The sequence below is a fragment of the Nannospalax galili genome, unplaced genomic scaffold (assembly GCF_000622305.1).
Source record: "Nannospalax galili isolate Female #2095 unplaced genomic scaffold, S.galili_v1.0 scaffold1328, whole genome shotgun sequence".
In the NCBI taxonomy this organism is placed as follows: Eukaryota; Metazoa; Chordata; class Mammalia; order Rodentia; family Spalacidae; genus Nannospalax; species Nannospalax galili.
In genome coordinates, this window is record NW_008358795.1 from 219,105 (window position 1) to 244,120 (window position 25,016).

Genomic DNA, 25,016 nt, shown 5'->3' on the forward strand with positions numbered 1-25,016 from the left:
TCCGGGAAGCTTTCCTATATAAACCTCTGCTTCGCCATAATAAACGAGCTGTCTGCTGACACAGCTTCCCAGGGTGTTTTCTTCCCATCGTACTCACCGCAGCCCGAGACCTCCCTCCCCCCACCAGTCTCTCTCCATGCCCCGACCTTCTGCTATGGGGACCAGTGTGCAGGGGGGTTCGGGCCGGGGTAGGGGGGTGGCATTCCTTGATCACCCTTCACCTTATATACTGAATCAGGATCTCTTGCTGAACCCAGAACTTGCTGTTTCAGCTAGTCTGGTTAACCAGCCTGCTCCTAGGATGCCTGCTAACCAGCCTGCTCCTGGGATGTCTACTAACCAGCCTGCTCCGGGGATGTCTAACCACCCTCTGTGGGGATGTCTGCTAACCAGCCTACTCCTAGAATGTCTACTAACCATCCTGCTCCTGGGATGTCTGCTAACCAGCCTGTTCCAGGATTCTCGCTGTGTCTTCCATGTACTGGGATTACAGACAGGCTGTCTGCCCACCCCACTTTTTTTTTTTTTTTTTTTTTTTTTTTTTTTTTTTTTTTGGTCTTTTTGAGGCAGGGTCTCCCTGTAGCCCCAGCTATCCTGGAACTCACTATGTAGACCAGGCTGGCCTTGAACTCACAGAGATCTGCCTTTGTCTGCCTCCCAAGTGCTGGGATTAAAGGCATGCACTACCACGCCCAGCTATCTGCCCACCCCACTTTTATGTGGGCTCTGGGGATCTGAACTCAAGTCCTCACCCTTCTGAGGCAGACACCTTACCTGCTGAGCCCTCTCCCCCGTCCCTCATTGTATTTCAGATTGCCAGCCTGTTCCTCAATTTTATGACTCCTCCCCCAGCTTGTTCTACATAACATTTATGGGTCCACATCTTGTTTATTTTGTCTTCCCCCCAGGTAGTGAGCTTCCTGAGAACAAAGGTCCTTCTCCGTGTTCTCCACTGCTGTGTTCCCAGTGCCTGGCACGAGTAGATGCTGGCCAAACGTTGACTGGGTGATAGAGAATTATTCTCGCCTGTCAAGATGGGCGCTCTAAGAATGATCTGGTTCTTTGTCTCATTTCTCTTCCTACAGTGGCCGAGCTTTGTGTTCTGTACAGACAGAATGAGGAGGGGATGGTGGGCGAGCTCATCGCCTTCTGCACCAGCGCAGGGAAGGCTCGCCTTACCTCAGAGATCCTGAACTCTTTTGAGCATGAGGTAAGAGCAAAATGTAAGCAAGCTAATGTTGTTCTCTGGGGGAGGTGCTGAGAAGGCTTTGGAGTCCGACTAGACCCCAGCCCTGGTCTGAGCTCAGGCAGACTTCCACTCCCTTTCTCTCCTCTTAATTTGTTTTTACATTTATGCATTTGTTTACTTATTCTGTTTGTGTGCTCCCATGCCCATGCGTGTGGAAATCAGAGGACAACTTTCTAGAATTGGTTCTCTCCTCCTACCATGTGGGTTCTGGGGCTGGAACTCAGATCATCAGGCTTGGCAGCAAGCACCTTCACTCACTGAGCCATATTGCTGGCCCCTACTTATTATTTCTGAGCCTCAGTGTTTTTCTTCTGTCAAGGGTTCTAATAACTCATTTTTTTTTTAAATATTTTATTTGTTATTTTTATTTTTTGTGTGTGAATGTATTGCCTGCATGTATGTGAGTGCACCCATGTCGTGCAATGCCACGGAGGTCAGAAGAAAGCTTCGGATTCCCCTGGAACTGGAGTTAAGGACGGTTCATAGCCGCCATGTGGGTGCTGGGAATCGAACCCGGGTCCTCTGCAAGAGCAGCCAGTGCTCTTAACCGCTGGGCCATTAAATGATTATTGTAAGAATTAAATGTGAATACGTTCAAAGCACCTAAAACTGCCTGGTAGGTGGAGGCCTTCACAGAGAATGGTCACCAGAGTGACTGTGTTGTAGGCGAGCAGTGACTTGAGAAGCTTTTGTTTTCACACTTTGTTTGTGGGGTTGAGGGGAGGGGAGATAGAGTCTTAGGAGCCAAGGCTGGCCTGCCTCTCCTCATCCTCTTGCCTCCATCCCAGGTGCTGAGGTGACAGGCATGTGCTGCCATGCTGCGCCTGTTATGCTGCTTTTTAACACTTGCTTTATGGAGTTTTTTATCTTTGTATGTCTGTGTCTGTGTGTTTATCTGTATGTCTGTGTCTATGTGTTTGTGTGTTCATTACTGGGATTGAACCCATCCCTAGTCCCTCTAATTACATTTTGAATGCCTTTTATTATTTCAAAACTATGGAAAATACTCTGTTATCAGACTATGAATAATAGATTCATCATCTTCTATTTCTCAGGTTCTGAACAAAAAATTATCCAAAGCCTGGCACAGCACCTCCAAGGACAGTGAGCACGCGGGAGCCAGAGACATTGTCTCCATACAGGAGCTGTATCCTTTCCTGAGGATGGTCTTTGCACCGAGTCACATAGATATTTTATAATTTGTCAGTAGGTGCATAGATAATTTTAAAAAAATACTTTGCCAGGGCCAGCCGTGGTGGCCCATGCCTTTAATCCCAGCACTTGGGAGGCAGAGGCAGGCGGATCTCTGTGAGTTCAAGGCCAGCCTGGTCTACATAGTGAGTTCCAGGACAGCTGGGGCTATAGGGAGACCCTATCTCAAAAAGACCAAAAAAAAAAAAAACCACCTAACATTGAGTTTTCTCACTTAAACGCCCCTTCAGTAAAGTTCCCCATTGCTGTGAATGTCCCTTATTGTTTTCCCTAACCAGCGTTCTTAGGATTGAAGTGGAGGAGGAAGAGGAGTCCCTTTTGAACTCTTACACCACACCCTCTAAGGTGAACTTACAGTGTTTGGAAAGATTGTCAGGCCCTGAGCAGTGTATTTAGCAGAAGTAATTATTCCAGGACTGGGTATGTAGCTCAGTGGTGGAGCACTTGCTGAGCATGTGCAGGGCCCTGGGATCAATTCCTGGTAGTATCAAAAAAGACAAAGAAAAGTAGTGATTACCCTTGCTATTAAATACATTTGCAGTATGAGCCTTACTTACAGGGGACACACTGCCAGAGGGCAGATGGTTTATCTGCACCTAACTAGAAAGCAAGGACACCAAAACCAGGTGCTGTCAAACTGTGGGCACAGCCCGATGCTCGTGCCATTGCTGGAAATGAGGTTTTCCTTAGAATTCACCCCTTGATGCTTTCCCCAAATGGTCTGTTCGGTGTCCGCATCCCAGCGAAGAACAGCCCATTCCTCCGTTTGCTCAGGCCAAGAGCCTGGGAAGCCTCCTCAACTCCTTCTTCCCTCACACCCATGTCCAACGTCATCCTCCTCATTGGCCCACTGCCCAGGATCTGGCCACCTCAGGTCCTCTTCGTCCAAATGACTGAAAGTGTTCCTGATTCCTGCCTTGGCCACCTCTAATTGAGGTGGCCGTGGTGCTGCTTAAAACGAATGTCCACAGGACAGCTTGCTGTGGCTTCCATCTTCCCTAATGTCACAGTCAGAACCAGTGTGTGAGGGGCCGTCCAGGCTGCCCCTAGCTCTGTCCTCTCCCACTCTGCTCTTACCATACCGGTTTCTCTCCTGGTCTTCACACACTCCAAATGTACCCACTACCTGGGGGACTAACCTGTCTTCAGTAGCAACCTCAACACCTCTTCCTCTCCTGTGCCTGTTCTGTTTCTTCTTGCACCGTTGAGTTATTACCGCAGACCTGTATCTTCATTTTGGTCCATCCCCTCCAAATTAGAATGGACACTCTTGGCCCAGCACGGTAGTGCACACCTTTAATTTTAGCGCTTGGGAGGCAGAGACAGGCAGATCTCAGTGAGTTCAAGGCCAGCCTGGTCTACATACTGAGTTCCAGGCCAGCTGGGGGCTACAGGGAGACCCTGTCTCCAAAAGACCGAAAAAACATAGACATTCTTAGAGGGTGGACACTGCATCTTTCCTTGGTGCCTGGCCCCTGATAGCTCTGGAACTATTGATTACTAGAACAATCCTTCTGGAAAATACTTGCAGAAAATATATCAAAATGATAAGATCGTTTTTATCCTTTGTCTTAATCATTATTCCTGAGGAGATCTGGGGGTGGAGCCTAGAGGGTGTTTAGCACATACAAGGCCCTGGATTCCATTCCCAGCAGTCTCCCCCCCCAAAAAAATCTCTAAGAAGATGATCCAAATTATGGAAAAATTGTGTTCAGTAGGCAGGAAGATGTATGTCATAATGTATATTCACTAGAAATTAAAAGCAACCCATAGAGAAGTGACTATAAATCATTCATCGATTCAAATAACATGGCTGCTAAAAAGGACAGAGACTTAACAGCACAGGGCAATGCTCATGAGAGAACGGAAAAATCATATCTAAGTGTACATGCTAAGGTTTATTTTTAAACTAAGGTAATTATATATTTAAGCTGGAAAATACTAAGATACTATTAAGGGAGCTGGAGAGATGGCTCAGTGGTTAAGAGCCTTGGCTGCTCTTACAGAGGACCTGAGTTCAGTTCCCAGCCCCCACGTAGCTCACAACCTTTTGGACTCCAGTTCCAGGGAATCTGATGCCTTCTTCTGACCTCCTGAGTACCCAGGCATGGACATGGTACACATACATACATATAGGCGAAACACTCCAACACATAAAATAAGTAAATTTAAAACTTTTTTGTTGTTTTGGGGGTTTTACTTATTTTTTGGAGACAGGATCTGCCTGTAGCCCCAGCTGGCCTGGATCTCACTGTGTAGACCAGGCTGGCCTGGAACTCACTATGTGGACCAGGCTGGCCTGGAACTCACTATGTGGACCAGGCCAGGCTCTTATACTTGAGGTTCTATCTAAAAAGAAAAGAAACCTGCAAATATTTAAAATCTTAATTTCCAGCCGGGCGTGATGGCATGTGCCTTTAATCCCAGCACTCGGGAGGCAGAGGCAGGCGGATCTCTGTGAGTTCAAGGCCAGCCTGGTCTACATAGTGAGTTCCAGGACAGCTGGGGCTACAGGGAGACCCTGTCTCAAAAAGACCAAAAAAAAAAATCTAGTTTCCAATGCAGGTACTTTTTGTTTTTTGAGACAAGGTCTCACCATGTAGCCCAGACTGGCCTGAACTTGAGGTAACCATTCTACCTCAGCCTCTAAACTAGGATTTCGGGTGTAAGCCATTATGCCCCATTTAATGATGATGGGTTTCAATCCCTTGCACAGGCTCTAGTTGATAGCTTGGTGGCATTTACTTAAACATTCAGCCAGGGGGAGCCCTCGAATCAGAAAAGTTTCTGTAGATTAGGTGACTTCTGGCTGGGCTGGACAAATATTTTGTCTTTGCTGTTGTGTGTTCAGTTATCCTAGACGTTGGAGTGCTGGCTCCTCTGACTGGGTTTCATCTGTCTTCTGGGATTACTATTGGATTCTCAGGAATAAGAAGGGAAAAAAAAAACACTAGAAAACCAGAAGTGACCCATCAGTGAGGTGTTTGCTAACTGTTTTCCAAGCATGAACTCCACCCCTATCTGCCTGGAGTGCCTCCAGGCTTTAATTTGGAAAATGTGTGGTAAACTCCGCCAAAAGAAGCGTAATGTGGTCCCAGCTCTGGGGAAAAACGTGTACACAGATTATAACTATGCACTGCAAAACTCAAACCTCTAATAAAAGCAGGTAGAGAAAGCAAGCGTATGAAAGGTTTAATGGACAGATTGTTTGCCCAGCAAACTTTTTTACAAAGTGTTCTCTGAATTCTTTCCACGATTGCCTTCAGAATGCAGATCATGTCCTGGTGGATGTTGGGTTGTAGTTGTTGAAGGGTTTTGTGGGATTATTGGAAGAGGGCTTCTTGAGAAAAGCCCTCTCCCTCCCCACCCCACCTTCTGCCTTTACTAGGCACCGTCGCCCTTTTCTGAGGATCTGTAACAACTCTACACTCAGCAACTTGAGGCCAGGTGACTGGGATCTTGTTTTCCATTTTGTTTCTAGGGCCCTCAGAAGCGAGCTATCAGCACCCCAGAAACCCCCCTAACAAAAAGGAGTGTGTCCACTCGCAGCCCACATCAGATTCTCTCACCATCCAGTTTCTCTCCAGGGTATGTACCCTAATCGATTCAAATGCCAACCGCAGTGCTCAGTTCTGGCTCTGCTGTGGAGTGAGGCAGCCGCAGGCTAACAACTTACTAACTGTGGGCTGGGCCATCCGAGGTGAACTGGCTGCAAGGCCTGTGCTCTGTGCCTCCCTAGCCTCCCTGCTTTGTGGAAAATTACTGTTTCTTAGAGTAATTAAGGAAACTCGCTTTTCCACCCACTTTTCTAGACTCATTTCTTAGATGAGGAACTGGTATCCTCTATTGAAAACAGCCCTTCTATTCAGAAGCCCTGGCATCCCAATCCAGGCAAATAGGCTGTCACCTGTGTCTACCAGTTTGGGTTTGGTTGGGTTTCTTTCTTTTTGTAATCTGAAGTATTTATTTTTTAAAAAAAGGAAAAGCACGCACCTTTGTTCACCACATTGCATAACCTGTTTGTTGTTCCGCACTCAGGTTACAGCCAGTTTCTGAGAGTTTTCTTGTAGCTGACTCTACAGTGACTTAATTGATAGTTCATCATGACTGCCACCAGGGCATATTAATCCACAGAGATCCTGTGTGACTTTCTGAAATCCATAAATGATAGGGTCCCCATGAGAGACTCCCACAGTGAGCACTTTGCTGAGACGTGTTTACAGGGCTATCCTGTCAGGACAGGGCTCAGGAGCGGCGGTTAACCATTTAGGGAAACACCTCTGCTTTGGATCCCTTCTAGACCAACCAGAATTTATGTTTCTCGGTTCTGAGATTCGAGAGGCAGTGACCCGATCTGCAGCCGTTCACAGTCATTAGATCCTGAAGGACAGTTTGGTTTTATTGTGGTCCAAATGCTGCTTGAGAGAGATCTCAAGCTAGTGTCAGAAGTGAGCTTCGAGACTCAAAGAGCAAATCTGAAACCTAGTGATGGCTTCTCATGAAGTTGCAGGGTTCTCCGAGGTGAGTTTCCTGAGCTGGCTCAGCAGTTAAGAGCACTGACAGCTCTTGCAGAGGACTTGGGCTCTGTTCCTAGAATCCATATGGCGGCTAACAACCGTCCATAACTCCAGTGCCAGGGGATCCGATGCTCTCTTCTGACATTGCACAACATGGGTGCACTTAAGTACATGCAAGCAAAACATTTAAACACATAAAATAAAACAATAAAAAATATTATAAAATCTGTAGCTGTGTTTGCAACCATCCTGTGAGCCTCTGAGGGCACTAAAGTGACCTGTAAGGGCTGTCCCATGGGAGTGTTGCAGGGTAGAGCTCGGGAAGCTGGCCATATGATGCCCTGCCTGGTCCTTTTTTTTATTTTTTAATGTGTACTAATAAAGCTGACATCAGAAACTGGTTTTGTAATCTATGAAAGTCACTGGTAAATTATTTCAGTAGCTGCAGCTCTGGAGATAAAGTAATTAGTTGAGCTCATCTTCTGTAGCTTGTCTGGAAAGAAGGGCACGAAGACACCAATTGCAGCCCAACCCCCTGTGAAACTCGTTCCTGCAGAGTCCCAGGGCGTTAGGTGGAGTGCCAGGGTGCAGCATGTCTAGAGGCCTCTCTCTAGCCAGAATGCCACATCTGAGTGTTCTTGGAAGTGTGTTTACCAGTCAGGAACGCTCATCCGCGCAGACCTGGAACGTGGGAATGCCTGCTCCCTGGCTAACTGTTCATTCCCTACATCTCCACCTCCACAGAGTCTTGAGAAAGCTAGATTAATTTGCTGAACTTTGTTTTTTTTTACTTTGAACTATGTTGTGAGGGTTTTTTTGTGTGTTTGTTTTTTTTCTCTAGTTTTTTGAGACAGAGCCTTATTTATTAGACCAGACTGGCCTCAAACTCGCTATGTAGCTGAGGATGGCCTTGAACTTCTGATCCTGCCTTCCCTTCTGAGTGCATGTACTACCATGCCTGGTTAAAACCAAGTTATGAGTTTTTATGTATGCCCAGCAGCCTTTGACCTAGCCACTGTTCCCAAATCAAAGGTAGCCTTAATAATTGCTAAATGACTCATAAGAGAAAGGAAAATACTTGAAAGTTGCTTTTCAGTTAATTCAGAGTTTGGTTATATTTTGCTGTATTTAGGTTTTTTATTTTTATTTTTTTATTTTATGTGTGTGTATTGCCTGCATGTATGTAAGTGCACTCATGTCCTGCAATGCCTGAGGAGGACAGAAGAGGCTGTCGGAGCCCCTGGAACTGGAGTTACAGACAGTTGTTAGCTGCCATGTGGGTGCTGGGATTAAAACCTGGGTCTTCTACAAGAACAGCCAGTGTTCCTAACTGCTGAGCCATCTCTCTAGCCCCTGTATTTAGTTTTCATGCTAGAAGAACAACAACCTTTCTAGAATATGTTTTTGTTGCCAGACGTGGTGGCTTATGCCTTTAATCCCAGCACTCAGGAGGCAGAAGCAGGCAGATCTCTGAGTTCAAGGCCAGCCTGGTCTACATAGCAAGTTCCAGGCCTGCTGGTGCTATAGGGAGACCCTGTATCAAAAAGACCAAAAAAAGAAACAATGTTTTTTTGTCTTCAAACTTCCCTAAACACATCTGGTATTCTTCCTGGTCTGGTGTTCCCTGGTGCCTCATTCCTGGAATTCCTGAAAGGTTGGAGTATGTCCACCACCACTACACTGATTCCATCTGTAAAGCCAGTATGATTTCTCTCCAGCCGTTTCCAAAGCGTGACCTTACTTTATTCCTTTCTCACTTTCACTTCAGCTCTGAACACAGTAACGTTAATGTTTTACTTCCAATCAGTGCTACCCCCTCCCAGAAGTACAGCTCCAGAAATAATCGAGGAGAAGTGGTGACCACCTTTGGCTCGGCACTGGGCGTGGCTTGGTCTGGGAGAGGAGGAGCTGGGAACATCAGCCTCAAGGTCCTAGAGCCACTAACAGGCAGCTACAAATCAATGTTTCAGAAGCTCCCAGACATCCGAGAAGGTGACTGCTTTTCTCTCTGAAATTCTGGTGGATGTAAAACCCCATGGAAGGCTTTAGAAAAGTAGGAGAGCCTGGGCTTGGCTGGCGGAACACGTTACCCAGTTGCCTTTGAACACAGAAGTTGGTTGTCCTCCTGGATGCTCATTTGGTGGAGGGGAGGGACTTTGTCCCAAGTTACATCACTTTGATAAAGAAAAAGCATTACAGGGCTGGAGAGATGGCTCAGCGGTTAAGAACACTGGCTGTTCTTGCAGAAGACCTGGTTTTGAATCCCAGCACCCACATGGCAGCTAACAACTGTGTAACTCCAGTTCCAGGGGATCCAACAGCCTCTTCTGTCCTCAGGCATTGCACGACATGAGTGTGCTTACCTACATGCAGGCAGTACGTGCATAACACCTAAAATAAAAATAAAATGTTTTTTTTTAAAAAGCGTGACATAACCTTACTGTAATGAAAATGTGAGTTCATCTCAGCACTAAGGACATTCACAGATGCCTCCTTGGAAACCCGAGCCAGGTTATCCCAGCCTTCCCTGAAACTTCAGTGACAGGCCGGGGCTGGGGGAGTTCACACTGATGCTTTGGGACTCTGCCAGGTGAGCTGTGGTCCAGTGGGAGACCAGAGTAGTGGTCATATACCAGAAAATGGACTAGACCTGAGGTTTAAAGTGGCCCGATGTCAGGCCTCCTTGCTCCTGTAGAGTGATTGTAGTGTCTAGCTCTGCAGTGTCTTAAACCAGCACTCTTTGCCTTTGGCTTACAGTTCTGACCTGTAAGATAGAAGAGCTCGGCCGCGAACTCAAGGAGCATTACAAGATTGAGGCCTTTACTCCTCTTGGAGTCCCAGCACAGGTAAGAGTTGTTAAAGAGTTCTCACGGAGGAGTGCTCCGCTCATCAGAGTTTTGTTTTTTTTTTTGTTTGTTTGTAGATCAGGCTATGTAGATCAGGCTGTCCTTGAACTCACAGAGATCTGCCACCACACCCTGGCTGGCTCGGAGTTCTTAACCACTTAGAGGAGGGTCTTACAAAGATTGTAAGCAAAGATCAAAGCCTTGTTTTCCTCCCTGGGTTAGAGCTCGCCCCTGGAGAGTTCCCACAGGTGGAATTCTGGCCTTGTGGCCTTAACAGCAACCCCTCTCATTGCCTGTCACAGAGCAGCAGCTGCTGTCGTTTCTTTCTACCGTGCCTCCATTCTGGTGTGGTAGAATGGAGCACTTTACAATCTAAGAGGTGTTCCCGCAGAATTCTTCACTGTGCCTCTGTCCTGTGTTTGCCTCCAGGAACAGCAACCCATTAGAAAGGTGGTACATAAAACTCCTGTAGAAAGTTTTGGAGAAATTGGGAGGAAGTTTGGGGGCATAATCACGTGGGAAAGGTTAGACTTCCTCTGTTTGCTCCCAAAGATGGAAACAGGACAGAGGAAGTCATGGGAAGAGAGATTTCTGTTCAGTCTATGAAGAAGTTCCTGTTAGAGACAGCATGATGCCTTGTGTGGTGTCCAGGCACTGAGGCCAGCCTGGAGGACAGAAGCATGAGCTACTAAGGGGCAGTATGGAATGTGGCTAAGGACTTGGCTCTGGAGCCAAACTTCTGGTTTAAATCAGGCCAAGGCTTCACCTGTTGTTGCACCATAACTGCATTATCAAATGGCTCTGCTGTTCCTTGCCAGTTCAGTAGTGTCATTCTGAGGATCAAATGAGACCGCTTAGAGCAGTGCCTGGCAGGCTCAGCAAGTGTGACCTGTTAGTAAGCTGTGGTTTCCCAGAGGTGCTGTAGAGTTGGGGGCCAGGATTCCCCTTGGCTGGAAATGTTTGCACTGAGGCAGCTTCTCGGGAGCCCACGTGGTGGGTAAGTGGTGGACCAGACACCCTGGGAGAGTTCTACTTCCAACATCCGTGGAGACGCTGTGGTCACCACCAAAAGGCCACGTTCTCATTTGGGGTTCCCTGGGCTGGCCACCCTGTGGGCTTATGATAATGGGCTTCTGTCCCAAAGACCCTGGTTCTGACATCACACCTTTCCTTCGGTAGGAGCCCATCACCCTCCTGGGCCAGGTTGGCTGTGACAGCAACGGGAAGCTGAATAGCAAGTCAGTGATTCTGGAGGGAGACCGGGAGCATTCCCTGGGCACGCAGATTCCTGTGGATCTGTCTGAGCTTGAGGAATACTCTCTCTTTCCTGGACAGGTGAGACGGGGGGCGCCTTCCCTGAGATGCAGAGGAGAGACATGCGTGGGCAGCTGCTTCTCTGTTTCCATCTCTGCCATGAGATCAGGCAATAAAGGCCCACCATTTTTCTGTGTATGCTCTGACTCTGGCCCTGGGCCCAACTGCCCAGGTTCAGATCCCAGCTCCAACTCATGAGGGATGTGGCTGTGGGCAAAGTACTTTACCTTCTCAGCCACAGTATCCTCATCCACAAGGTGAAATAATAATTCTTACCTCATGGGATTTCTGTGAGCATTAGGTCATTTGTGTAGAGCTTAATTGTCACTAACAGACCCTTAATTTGTTTTTGGAAAAATGCCCTAAGTTTATTGTTACAAAATACTTTGAACTGCATGGAAATAATGTATCCCAGACCTCGCCTTTATCTCCCCTGTTGTATTTCTTGTATTTCAGGTTGTAATTATGGAAGGATTCAACACCACTGGTAGAAAACTTACTGCTACCAAACTCTACGAGGTACAGTGGTAGACCCCCTTCTCCCCTCCATGTGTGTTCCAGGCTCAGTATGTACAGCTTCACGTTCAAGAAACTGGTCCTTTTCAGACATCTGTTGGTTGGTTGATCTTTTCTATCCCTAAGTAGAAATCTACCTCTAGGCTTTAAGTTAGAAAACTGTTTCTACGGAGGGCCAAGCATTAAGTATTTTAGGCTGTACAGGCCAGAGGTCTCTGTCAGTGACTCCACTGAGCCATTATATTGCCAAAGCAACTTGTAAACAAATGAGTCCCAATTAAACTTTATTTATAAAAAGCCAAATTTGGCCTCAGGCTGTGGCTTACCTATCTCTGTCTTTGTCAAGAGTCCTCCAGGGATCAGGATCCCCCTCTCACCCTTGCCTAGAAGCATCCCAATGACTTAGGCACCTACCTGCTTTGCCAGGTGTTGCCAGGTGTTTTGTGAAAGTCTGTCAGTGACTTCCCGCTGCCTGGGCTGCTTTGTCACTCTGAGCTGTTTAGAAAAATGACAGATCCTGTGGACTCTGGGCCATGGGCTCCCAAGAGCAAGATGGAGACACATCTTTATCCCCTGCCCCTCCTCTCAGTCCCCAGTCCCTGTACCCCCACCCCCACTGCATACTTGCAGAAACTCAAGCGTCCACCCCTTCCCAAAGCATGGCTGGAGCAAGACCTCAGCCGAGGTTTCTTCTGTTTTAAGGGTGTGCCGCTTCCGTTTTATCAGCCCACTGAAGAGGATGGAGGTGAGTTTGGGTCCAGAAATGTTCTTGGCAACTGTGGGGATAGTGGGAGACAAAGTCCCAGGCCCAAGGAAACTCCAAACTGGAGTGGCACAGGAGGCAGTAAGGGGACGCCCAGGCCCTTGTCCAGGAGCTCCTGGGTCTGAGCCTCCTGAGCACCATCAATGTTGTCACTTGGGCTCTGATGACACAAAGGTGTCCTTTCAAGATTACTGTTTGCCAAGCATGGTAGTGTTTGTCTATAATCCCAGTACTCAAAAGGCTGAGGCAGGAGGATCCCAAGTTGGAGACCAGCCTGGGCTGTTAGTGATACAGTCTCAACAAAAGAAAAACAAAACCCAAAAAAGACTACCGTTTAACAGGCATTTTAAAGTTACTGTCGTAGTTTGTTCTCCATTGCTGTGACAAAATACTCTGACCAGTAACAACTTGGGGAAGAAAGGGTTTATTTTATATTACATCTCCTGGGTCACAGTTCATCAGGGAGCCCAAGGTAGGAACTCAGGGCAGGAACCTGGAGGCAGGAACTGGAACACAGGCCATGGAGGAATGCTGCTTACTGGCTTGCTCCCCTGGCCCCTGCTCAGCCTGCTTTCTTACGCAACATAGGCCCACCTGCCCAGGGGTGGTACCACCCACAGTGGGCTGGGCCCTCCCACATCACTCCTCAGGAAGATGCCCTTCAGACATGGCCACAGGCCAGTCCAATAGAGGCAATTCCCCGATTGAGGCTCCTTCAACCCAGGTGTGTCAAGTTGACACTGAAGCATCCAGCACAGTTACTTTGAAAAGGAAAATGGTGTGTGATTTAAAAAGAATGTAGTAGCATCCTGGGTGGGACCCCAGAAAAGAAGAAAACACTGGTGGAAAAACCTCATGACGTGAATAAAGCCAGGAGTTTAGTTAGCAGTAATACACCAGCAGTAATTCCAAGGAGTGTGCTGTTAATGTAAGATTGTGTTAGAGGGATCTGTAAAAGATACACAGGAACCCTGTGCTGTCTTTGCAGTTTTGTACACTTCTGAAGTTCTCCACAATAAAAACATAGTTTTTAAAAAGTATTTTTAAAAAGCCTAAGATTATTTGGAAGTAATTGAGATAGGAAAAAAAAAATAAATGAAAGTTGGGAAACTTTGTTTCAATTCCTAAGCTGGGCTGGGGAGTGTTGCTCAGTGGTTTAGCACTTGCATAGCTGTATGAGACTCCCAAGTTCAGTTTTCTAGTGCCACAAAAGGAAACAAAGGTGGAGGGGTTATTTCTAAGTGTTTCTGTAAGCAAAACAGCAAACATTGCTAAAGATTTTCGATAAATGCCAACACTGGCATACTGCCAAGTGCCCCATAAACGTCGATAATGTGTGAAGTCATCCTTGGAGATGACCTGGAATCAGGAAGAAATTAGGAGTTCATGACATTATGCACTGCCTCAGAAAATATTTGAGTATGGAGCAAAGGTAGCATGGTGGTATTAGATCCACTACAGGCAATGAAAAGAAAGGAACATGGCTGAAGTGCCAGGAGCAGGAGCTGAGGGCCAGGGAAGCTGTAGAGGCAGTCTCAGAGGTTGCTAACAGACTTTGAAAAGCAAGGAATTAGCTGGGAGTGGTGGCACACGCCTTTGATCCCAGCACTCGGGAGGCAGAGACAGGCCTTGATCTCTGTGAGTTCAAGGCCAGCCTGGTCTACATAGTGAGTTCCAGGACAGCTGGGGCTACAGGGAGACCCTGTCTCAAAAAGACCAAAAACAAAAAGCAAGGAATTAAGCCAGGGAATCATGGAGCTCCAAAGTCAGATATGGACTTTGCCCTGCTGATGCTGACTAGGCTGGAACTTCCACTGTAGGCACCTCAGAACCAGGCTGAACTTTGTCCCCTGCCCCACCACCATAGGAGACCCTTCCTTTCCCTTTGAAGACTCTAGCTATAACATTGCTGCTGTGGTAGACTGAGTACCACCACCACCACCCTGTCCAGAGAACCTGTGAGTGTGAATGTGTTACCTTATATGGTCAGAGGGAATTTGTTTGTATGGCTGAGTGAAAGATCTGGAGATGAAGGATTTATCCTGGATTATCTACGTGGCCCAAATGTATCACTTTTGGGCCTTTCTTTTTGGCCATGTAGACCAGGCTGGCCTTGAACTCAAAGAGATCTGCCTGCCTCTGCCTCTGCCCTCCCCAACCCCCCAGTGTTAGGATTAAAGGCAAGTGACACCACACCCTGCTCACTTTGGTTCTTATAAAAGTGGGTGGCAGGAGGATCAGCATTAGAGAACAGAAACTTTGGGCTGTTGGCTTTGGTGGTAGAGGATGGGGCTTTGAACCAAGGAGCACATCCATCTCTAGAAACCAGGAAGCAAGGGAGTGAGCCCCCTGAACCACTGCAGCCTGTGGACACCTTGACTTTTGGACTTCTAGTCTCCAGCTCCGAAAGATACCAAACTGCTTTTCAGCTGCCAGGTTTGAAGTCATTTCTGTACCACAGCAGAAAGTAATACAGCTGTGTGTCAGGATGCGGAGGACCTTCGGGTTTTATTGTGTAAGCTACAGAAACTGGCTCAGACTGACTTAAGAAAAGGAGCTTAGGGAAATCCAGGAAGCTCTCAGACTGGACAGGGGCTAGAAACCAAGCTTGGGACCAAGACATGCCTTGCAGATCCAGATATCAGGAAGCCCCCAACTGGGTTATCCAGTATCCTGAGCTCCAGGCCTTCCACCCCAGCTGCTTCTGGGCCTCAGTTCTCTACATTCTCTTACCACATTGGACCCCCAGCTTACCCTAGCTGAGCATGCCAAAGTCCCAGTGCTCCCCGTACCCTACCTGCCCTGCTCCAGAACCATCAAAGCCTGAGCACATCTCACTTCGGTAACTCCTTCCCTGACTGCTCTACTTGCATTGCCCAGTGCACACTGGGAAAGTGCCCACTGTGTCTGGGGGTACTGAGGCCTCTGCCTGGTGGAGTAGTCTTGGAGGACAGGGATGAGGACTTACTTACCTTGGGTCCAAGAGGTGCATGCATGAGGAGGCTCAGTGCAGAGGGTGCTATGGCACCCGCTCCCTTCTTCCAGTCCCTTCCATTCAAGGCCTGTGATGCTTTCTGTCTTAGATTTTGAGCAAACCATGGTCTTAGTGGCCTGTGGACCATACACCACATCTGACAGCATCACATACAACCCCCTGCTTGACCTGATCAGCATCATCACCCATGACCGGCCGGATGTCTGCATCCTGGTAGGTCCCCTGGGACAGCAATGCACAGGGAAACAGCAGCAAGGAAAGCAACATGGTCCTAGGAACGGGATCTAACACCACTCTAAGGTTTTAAGCAATGTCGATCTGTCCTTTTAAAAATAGGGAAATCTTTTAGTCATTTTTTTGCTTTTGTTTTTTGTTTTTGTCTTTTTGAGACAGGGTCTCCTTGAAGCCCCAGCTGTCCTGGAACTCACTATGTAGACCAGGCTGGCTTCGAACTCACAAAGATCTGCCTGCCTCTGCCTCCCAAGTGCTGGGATTAAAGGCGTGCACCACTATGCCCGACGTAGTCTTTTTTTTTTTCTTTTTAATCTATTTTATTTTGGGGTTTTGGTGATTGGTTTGGTTTGGTTTAGTCTTTTTTTTTTTAATATTTTATTTATTATTTTTATTTTATGTGTGTGGCAGTGCCCATGGAGGACAGAAGAGGCCATCAGATCCCCTGGAACTGGAGTTACGGACGATTGTTAGCTGCCATGTGGGTGCTGGGATTCAAACGTGGGTCTTCTGCAAGAACAACCAGTGCTCTTAACTGCTAAGCCATCTCTCCAGCCCCTTGGTTTAGTCTTTTTGAGACAGAGTCTCTCTGTATCCCCAGCTGGCCTGAAAATTGCTATGTACACCAGGCTAGCTTTGATCTCAGAGTCTCACTGTATAACCCCAGCTGGCCTGGAACTCACTATGTAGCTCAGGCTAGCTTCAAAACTCACAGAGATCTGCCTGCTTCTGCTTCTTCAATTCTGGGATTAAAGACATTTGCAACCACTTTTGGCTATTAGGTTTATCTTATGTGTATGTGTGAGTGCCTACATGTACATAGGTGCACTGCGTCCATGCCTGGTGCCCAGAGGCCAGAGGAGGGCATGTGATCCTCTAGAGCTGGAGTTTCAGGCTGTAGTAAGTCACCATGTGGGTGCTGGGAACTGAACCCAGGTCCTCTGCAAGATCAGCCAGTGCTCTTAACCGCTGAGCCATCTCTCCAGTACCTAGGATTTTAACTACTAATCTGCCTTCATCACCTTTGCTAAGTCCAGATGCACAACATTTTTGCCAGCCTTCACTGATCTTACAGAATTCTTGTCTTTGTCTCATCACTCAAACCCCTAAACTAATCTCTGCGTGTTTAAAAGTACTGCTGTTAGCAGGATGATCTGTTGCTCTTGCTAGATGTAGAAAGCTAGAAGAAAAAAAAAAAACCAGTGTTGTGGGGCAACGGTGTGGGTTATGGAACCTGGGACTCCCCCTCAGGGCTCAGGGCTCAGGGGCTACTGCTTGTGAAATTGGCCAGGAGACCCCAACCCCATCTGCTAATTCCCCTGGCTCTCTCAACAGCCTTGCAGGGACAGATGGCCCCTGAGCAGGGAACTGGTAAAGAGGTTATCTAAAGGCCTTAGGGACATGGAAGATTCTGATTTGTTCTTTGGGGGGGGGGTCTTTGTTTCTCCCCCTCTGCTTGTTTGCAGTTTGGACCTTTCCTGGATGTTAAACATGAGGAGGTGGAGGTAAGTGCCTGGGGGAAGGCGGGGAGAGGACTAGACACCTGTCTTCCACCCACACTCCTTAAACCTGAAAACATTGTCCACTAGCCATTTTTAACATATACTTTTAATTTGAGGGCTTTGTGAACACAAGGCTGTCTGGAAGCTGGGGAGGGAAATGGAAATGTATCTGTTCCATTGTTTGCACCACTTGGGGCAGTCATACACGAGCAGTCATACAAATGAGTATGCCTGGATCATCTAGGCTCTAACAGCCACTTACGTGGTCATAGCTCTGAGCTGGTAACTCATGTCTGGAGGTTCTTTAATACAGAAAACACAGATGGTCTGCAGCTGGATTAATGGCTCAGTGGTTAAGAGTGTACACTGCTCTTCTAGAGGACCCAGTTCCCATCACCCACATCCAGTGGCTCAAGCCACCTGTAACTCCAAACCCTGAGGGTCATCCAACAAGCCTTAGCAAGTGAATGGGCACCAGGGTCTGCTCTAAGTCTGTCTGCTTTCCTTTCTTACAGAACTGTCGACTGACAAGTTCATTCGAGGATGTTTTCAAGCAGTGCCTGAGAACAGTTATCGAAGGGACAAGAAGGTCAGAGTTCCAGATGCTGGGCAGGGAGGGTCTAGAGTTGCTAGGGTATTCCAGATGCTGGGAAGAGCCTGAAGCTGCGAGGGTCTTCCAGATCATCTCAGTAGGAAACTGAAACTGTTTTAAAGTCCTGGCTCTTCCTGTCCTTTTCGTCCTTTTGAACTCAGATCAGATTGGACCCTTGAACTGCAAGTGCTTAGACTGGGTGAAAAGGCATCTTGGTAACACAGAGATAAGCAGTCTTGAAAGGACACTGGAGATCACTCCCTTTTTTCTTCCTCTTTCCTTCCATTTCTCACTTCCCTTTGTATAAACTAATATTCCGTGAAAATATTCCCAGACTGGTTTAAGGAAGCTTTTGATGACTGGCAACAAAATCCCAAGAGGCCCCAAGCCTCTCCTTGTGTGAGGGAATGTTTTGGGGTTAGCCCAAGTTCCTTCCCTGAGTCAATGCTTCCCTATGGAAGGTAGGCTAGAGTAATGGGTGGGAGAAACTCCAGTGAGGGTGGGATCTTGAATCCTTGCCACAGCCTGGAGGACAGGACTGAAAGGCCATGGAAATGATGTAACTGCTGTGTGGTCCTGGTGTGTGAGGGCCTCACGCTTCCAGGAAGATTGTGAAGCTAGAAGCAGAATCATTAGGAAGCGACAGCTCAGTTCCGGTCCCTTCCCTCCAGGGCCAGCTCTGAAAGCAGATGGAGTAGTGGGAGATCTCCTGGGGTTTGCTTACTGAGGCTGAGCTCATAATAAAGACATTCCTCAGGCTGAACTTAAAAACAAACCTGTAACAAAGGCGGTTTTTGAAACAAGGTGTATAATCTTCCACCTTCTGGCGTGAGAACAGATCCCAGAGTTGATTAGTTGTAATACAACCTTCTTATGCAGCAGCCTGGGCCGGTGTGGTAGGCGTCAGGCCCGGGCAAAGAGCACCCCAACTCACCCTGGGGCTGGGAAACTTGGGTGCCATTGGCAGCTGTTGCTTCCATTCCCTCCCCCTCTCCCTCAAGTGGAGAGCCACGTACACCTTCTCTCTACTCCAGATCTATTGAGGACCCAGTTGAGTTCATGAGACATGGGAAGTGCTGAGAATTCCTCAGGAGATAGACACCCCCCTTTGCCCCCAGAGCAGGTGCAGGGACTGGAGCAGGAGCCGGTGTTGGCCGGTGCTTCCAACCTGAGGTTGGGTTCTGATTCTGGTTCCTCGCCCCATGTGGTATTGACAGCAGTGACACAAAGAACAGACCAGGCATTGTCACCCTGGGGATGAGTGCCCAGCACCACCAGGCACTTTCATCTGTGGCCAGTGTGAGCCACAGGGCTGGGGAGCAGCCCCACCCCACCACCAGCAGTATAAACGGTGCTGGGTCAGCAGTGCTGGGCAGAAAACCATCAGTAGAAGTCAGAACCAGCAGGCCAGCGCCAGCTAGCAGCAGCAGAGCCTAGCAAGCCTCTGCTCTAGGGACAGGGATGAGACCCTCCCACCATGATGCTGACATTGTGCAACGCTGCACATAGTTGGAATCTCTTCCAGACCCCTCTTCCTAGACCCAGCTCCTAACTGAGCGGGAGGCTGTTTCCTCTCGAACCTTTGCTCTTCTGAAGCAGGCCTGGGGCAGCTCAGTCCTGTGACAGCAGCCAGCTGCACCTCCTGCCTGTTTATGAGACTCTTAACACCTATGTGGTGGACCAACTCAACTGTCAAGGGGATTGTGATTAATATGCAAAGTACCTTTGGTCTCAAAATTCTGATGTTCTGAGGCCGGGCATGTGGTGCATGAGAGGCAGAGGCAGATGGAGCTCTGTGAGTTCCAGGTCATACAGGGCTACAGAGTAAGACCCTGTCTCAAATATAAATAAGATTCTGATGTTCTGTTGTAAGAGTGGTCACTCTGAGTAGACACGTCACCAGTATCTGATCACATGTCAAAAGGCCCTAGACCTGGGCCTGGGCAGGCCACCGTAGATTAAGCACAAGAAGGGAGGGATTGCACATGAGTGCCATCAGTAGGTTTCAGACGTGCCGCCACAGCAACACTTTATGGCTGTTTGGTTTATGATAGGCCCCTCTGCCAGGGACAGAGAGGAACCAGGGAAATGAGTTTTTCCCTTGAGTGTGGCTGGGAAAGCAGCTGGCCTCCTTCACTTCGTGTTGTAGCCGTGGACGGTCCCCTTCTGTCTCCCAGCAAAAGAGCATCTGCCTCTGCCACTGCCATGCAGTTTCTTGCACTGAGGAGTAGAAACAGTCTCACTTCCCAGTGAGAGTGAGGAGGGGCCACCTACACACGTGGCTGCCTACACACGTGGCCGCCTATACATGTGGCCTTTCCTCTTACAGTGGCTCAGTCTTTGATGTCCAGTAGGTGTGGCCTAGCATTTGGCTGGCTGATTTTGGTTCGGTCTTCAAAGTGCTAAGACTAACCTCCAGATCTGACCATTGTGCCCAGCCCCTCCCTAGAAAAGCCTCCCTGTGTCACCAGATCTTTGCTGTCCGCAAACTTCCTGTGCTGTAGAATGGAGCTGCTCTTCGGCTCCACCTCCAGTTGCTGAGGCTGTGATTCTTTGGTCACATCCTTGTCTAGATTTTCTACATCTCAATCTCTTTTCTTTTTAAAAAAGAAATGTTTGTATTATTGCTGTGTGTGAGTGATGGGTGTGGGTGCACATGCATTGGCCTGCGTGTAAGGGTGTGTGTGTATGTGGAGGCCAGAGGACAACTTCTATAGAGTCGCTTCTCTCCTTCCGCCTTTACATGGGTTCCAGAAATCGAGCTCAGGCTGTCAGACTTGCACTGCAAGTGCCTTTACCTGCGACCATCTCATCACTTTTTTTTTCTTTGGCGCCGGATTTCACGCCATCATCCAGGCAACTCAAGGCTCTCCTGCCTGGCATCCCAAGTGCTAAGATTACAGGTGTGCACCCACCATGCCCAGCTCTGGGTCTTGATTTCCTCTTCCTTTTCTATACCAGACAAGCGTTCCCCTCTGCCTACAGTGGGATGCCATACAGAGCAAGGATGCTGTGTCCTGAGCTGTGTGTACCAGTCAAGATGCATTGTGTGTCTGAGCAAATGCCTTTCCCTCATAGAGTGCTGGGAACAGTGAGTGGTCAGAGTGGAGTGCCGTGCAGGTCTCCCGGAGGACTGTGCTGATGGAAGGATGTGCTCACACACAATGCTTCTCCCCGAACTCACTTTCTCCTTTGTGTGTGTTTTGACAACGCAGCTCCGGCTCTCACCTTGTCTTCATCCCATCCCTGAGGGACGTGCACCATGAGCCCGTGTACCCACAGCCACCTTTCATCTACTCCGAGCTGTCTCAAGAGGACAAAAAGGTACCCGTGCCCCCTAGCAGGCAGCCAGGGTGTGGGTAGGCTCTGGCAGTGGGTGGGGGCTGAGGGACCTTTTCAGGAAGAGCCTGACTCCTAAACTCCTGTTTCCAACAGAGGTGATTGTAAGTTTGCTACACGTGGGTTGGTCCCTTTGGATGGCCCCCATTCCTTAGAGACCCCAGCTTTTGTGGGGAGGAACTTTCAGTTCCACACAGAGGTTCATGTCGGCCCTTCTTGTTTTAGCGAGTGCAGTTTGTGTCGGAGCCTTGCAGCCTCTCCATAAATGGAGTGATCTTTGGCTTGACGTCCACAGACCTGCTGTTTCACATGGGGGCTGAGGAGATCAGTAGGTGAGAAGATACCCGGGCCAGCAGTGGACAGCTGGCTCCCAGCACCCTGGCCCTGACACCTCCAAGACACCCTTTTTTTTTCTTTTGGGACAGAATCACTGACCTGGAACTCACTGTGTAGACCAGGCTGGCTTTGATCTGACAGAGATCTGGCTGCCTCTGCTGGGATTAGAGGCATGCAACACCGTGCCTGGCTTAGACCGGGTGTCTTAAGAGCCACACTTTATGCCAAAAACTTTGGCCATTTGTGTCTCTGCCAAAGGTGGGATCAAGTATGCTTGTTCCCATCTACCGGGTCTAAGACCTCAAAGAACCACATCTGTGTGTCTTCGCATGAAGGTACAGGCTGAAAGTCTACTCTCTACTCCCTTTTCCCTTTCCTCTCTCTACTCCCTTTTTCCTCGTGTTCTATTTGTGACCTGAGCACACAGGTTTGCCTTTCTGTGGAGGGTGAACTGTGGATTTACCAGAATAGTGAACGTGTGGCTGGCAGAGAACCAGACTCAGCCAGACCTGGCCTCTGGGCTTGGCAGTTGGCTCATCTGTCAAGTCTTGCTTGATGGGAAGGAGATGGGCGAGTCAGGAGTTCAGGAGCTGGGTGTGTGCTTTGGACTGAGGTTTGACACAAAGTCAGCGACCTGTGGTGGTGAAGTTGCATCTTCTTGCACAAGACGGTGCCAGGGCTGAGACCTCCCTTATCCTGGTTTCCAGGATTTTTCTCTTTCCGAGGCCCAGAGCCTCGCTGCCCTGTCCTGGGGAACAACCCACTGCCTGGGGTGGGCCCCAAGCTTCCCCAGAGGCTTCCTGCTATAGCTGTGTTCCTGCCGTTTAGCTTTTCCCCTGCTAAGTCTGAAGAGGCCTGGGCTGGAAACCAGGTTCCACTGTCTATCTCTTGCTCGCTTCCTTTCCCAGCTCTTCCGGGACTTCCGACAGATTCAGCAGAATTCTCAAGCACATCCTGACCCAGAGGAGGTGAGTGTACCTGCCGACTTCAAAGGGTAACCCGAGGTCAGAGCTCTGATATGTTTGACTGTCAGAATCTTTGCCAGGCCCCAAAACCAGGAAATTTCACCATGCTGACAAAACCAAAAGACCAGTCCACTGGGGCTGGAGAGGGCTCAGCGGTTAAGTGCAGCACTGGCTGCTCTCTCAGAGGACTGGGGTTCAGTTCCAGGGATCTGGCATCTCTGTGGCCTCTGTGGCCACCCCTCCCCCAACACACATAAATACATACATAAATCTTTTATTAAAAAAAAAAAAAAAAGCCAGCCAGGCATGGTGGCACACGCCTGTAGTCCTAGCACTTGGGAGGCAGAGGAGAGAACCTGCTTCAAATAGAAAAAAAAAAAAAAAGGCCCTGGGCGTGGGGGCGTACAGGCAAGCAGAGCTCAGGGAGTTCGAGGCCAGCCTGGCCTACATAGTGAGTTCCAGGACAGCTGGGGCTACAGGGAGACCCTGTCTCAAAAAAACAAAAAAAAAAAAAGGCCCTGGGCGTGGGGGCGTACAGGCAAGCAGAGCTCAGGGAGTTCGAGGCCAGCCTGGCCTACATAGTGAGTTCCAGGACAGCTGGGGCTACAGGGAGACCCTGTCTCAAAAAAACAAAAAAAAAAAAAGGCCCTGGGCGTGGGGGCGTACAGGCAAGCAGAGCTCAGGGAGTTCGAGGCCAGCCTGGCCTACATAGTGAGTTCCAGGACAGCTGGGGCTACAGGGAGACCCTGTCTCAAAAAAACAAAAAAAAAAAAAGGCCCTGGGCGTGGGGGCGTACAGGCAAGCAGAGCTCAGGGAGTTCGAGGCCAGCCTGGTCTACATAGTGAGTTCCAGGACAGCTGGGGCTACAGGGAGACCCTGTCTCAAAAAGATAAAAACAAAAAACAAGAGCCAGCCCATGAGCACAGTGAACACAGCGCAGAAGCAGAGGCGGGGTCCCTCAATCACTGCTACAATGCCACCATCATCTCCACAGCTACTACCCGCTCTACCCACCCCATGAGGACATGGCCATAGACTATGAGAATTTCTACACCTACGCACAGCTGCTGGTCACTCCAGATGTCTTCATAGTCCCATCAGAGCTGAGGTACTTTGTGAAGGTAGGTGGCACTAGGTTTTTCTAGAAACATCAGAACCAGCCTTTGACTCCCGCTCTTGCATCACCCTGCACTCACCGTACCCAGGTCTGCTAAGGAGGACCGTGGCCTCTGAGGCCCAGCACCCGGGCTTTCTGCTTTCAGGGAGGGGATGGGATGTGACAATGAGTCTGTGGGTAAAATGCAGTGTGAGTCAGCAGTGAGGAACAAGGGCCTCAGGCCTCAGATGGTGGCTTTCTTTGAGACAGGGTCTCCCTGTGGAGAGGGAGGGTCTCCCTGTGGCCTCAGCTGGCCTGGAACTCGCTCTGTAGACCAGGCTGGCCTCGAACTCACAGAGATTCACCTGCCTCTGCCTCCTGAGTGCTGAGATTAAAGGCGTGCACCATCATGCCCAACTAGGATTGAGTCTCTTGCAGGAAGTCCATCCATACCAGCTCTTTTTTCAAGCTAGATCCAGTTGGATCTCAAGCAGTGGTTTGGGGCTTTTTTTTTCCCCTTCTGGGATGGGGCTCTTTGAGGCAGAGTCCCCATACCTCAGCCTCCTGAGTGCTGGGATTACAGGTGTATACATGCCTCCCCACTCTAAATTTTTGTTTCCTTGTGGGAAAACAAGAAACAGCTGGATGAGGTTTGTCCCCTAGTATGAGAATTCATTAGCATCTTGCCAGGCCACATATTCTGTTCTGTCCCAGGAATTCAGTTTTCCAGTAACAAGTTAACATATTTACATGTGTTTGGTTGCCTTTGTTTCCATTTTACAAAACTCTATGAATCTCAGCATCAACCCTTAAACCCAGCCAAGGACCTCCAAACCCAGGCTCCTCTTTTCTTTTCCAGGACATATTCGGCTGTGTCTGTATGAATCCTGGACGGCTCACCAAAGGGCAGGTGGGAGGTACCTTCGGCCGTCTTTACCTCAGGAGGCAGCCTGTGGCCTCAGACAGTGACAGCCAGGGGAGGCAGAGCCTGAGTGTGGCCGCACAAGTGGTCAGGATCTGAGTCTTCAGGCCATTCTTGTAGACCTTGGATATTCATCAGCCCAGGTACAGCCTTCTGATGACCAAACTGTTGGGAGCACCCCGAAAAGGAGTTCACCATGGGGCCAGGGCTGCTAGATTGGGGCCTGGTACTGAAGGCCTTTGCAGCTGGGCCTGGCTCTGTCTGGGTCATGTTTCTCTCCATGAAGCTCCTGCTTTGGAAGAAATGATATGGGGTGTCCAGAAATGGAGGGGCTCTGGAGACAGCCTGCTCAGAAAAGCAGGAAAACTGATTTTCTATGTGAATCAAACACAGCTTTTGGAGAAATAAAGATAAATTCTGAATATAACTGAGTTTAATCTTTCTGGATAGTGGTCAAAGAATGTTGCTTACTTGACCTATGTGCAGGGAAGGCAGAGCTCCGGTCACATTGGGGTTCCATCCAGCCCCTTGGAACTCTCCCAACCCCATCCTGTATCCTCCCAAGGCCCCCAGGCTACAATGCTGAGGGGGACGCCTGGCTTTGGCTGCGGACCGAGCAGC

General features: G+C 48.8%; 1 protein-coding gene across 2 annotated transcripts in view; it reads left to right on the top strand.

Moving 5' to 3' along the window:
- Pola2 (DNA polymerase alpha 2, accessory subunit) overlaps positions 1–24,565 on the top strand; it is a 28,596-nt gene extending 4,031 nt beyond the window's left edge. The window contains exons 2-18 of one of the 2 annotated variants that reach the window (XR_003847637.1): positions 1,086–1,210; positions 2,305–2,396; positions 2,749–2,806; positions 5,943–6,049; positions 8,786–8,970; positions 9,736–9,824; positions 11,004–11,159; positions 11,595–11,657; positions 12,357–12,399; positions 15,501–15,625; positions 17,110–17,148; positions 17,661–17,734; positions 20,953–21,061; positions 21,302–21,408; positions 21,502–22,380; positions 23,372–23,498; positions 24,333–24,414. Coding sequence is in view for 1 of the 2 variants with exons in the window: in XM_008822165.3 (XP_008820387.1) it covers positions 1,086–1,210; positions 2,305–2,396; positions 2,749–2,806; positions 5,943–6,049; positions 8,786–8,970; positions 9,736–9,824; positions 11,004–11,159; positions 11,595–11,657; positions 12,357–12,399; positions 15,501–15,625; positions 17,110–17,148; positions 17,661–17,734; positions 20,953–21,061; positions 21,302–21,408; positions 22,321–22,380; positions 23,372–23,498; positions 24,333–24,494 (1,721 nt within the window). In the remaining variant the exon portion in view is untranslated. Of the gene's footprint in view, positions 1–1,085; positions 1,211–2,304; positions 2,397–2,748; positions 2,807–5,942; positions 6,050–8,785; positions 8,971–9,735; positions 9,825–11,003; positions 11,160–11,594; positions 11,658–12,356; positions 12,400–15,500; positions 15,626–17,109; positions 17,149–17,660; positions 17,735–20,952; positions 21,062–21,301; positions 21,409–21,501; positions 22,381–23,371; positions 23,499–24,332 lie in introns of both variants that reach the window. The other variant, XM_008822165.3, reaches the window with a different exon arrangement.
- Positions 24,566–25,016: the final 451 nt, after the last annotated feature.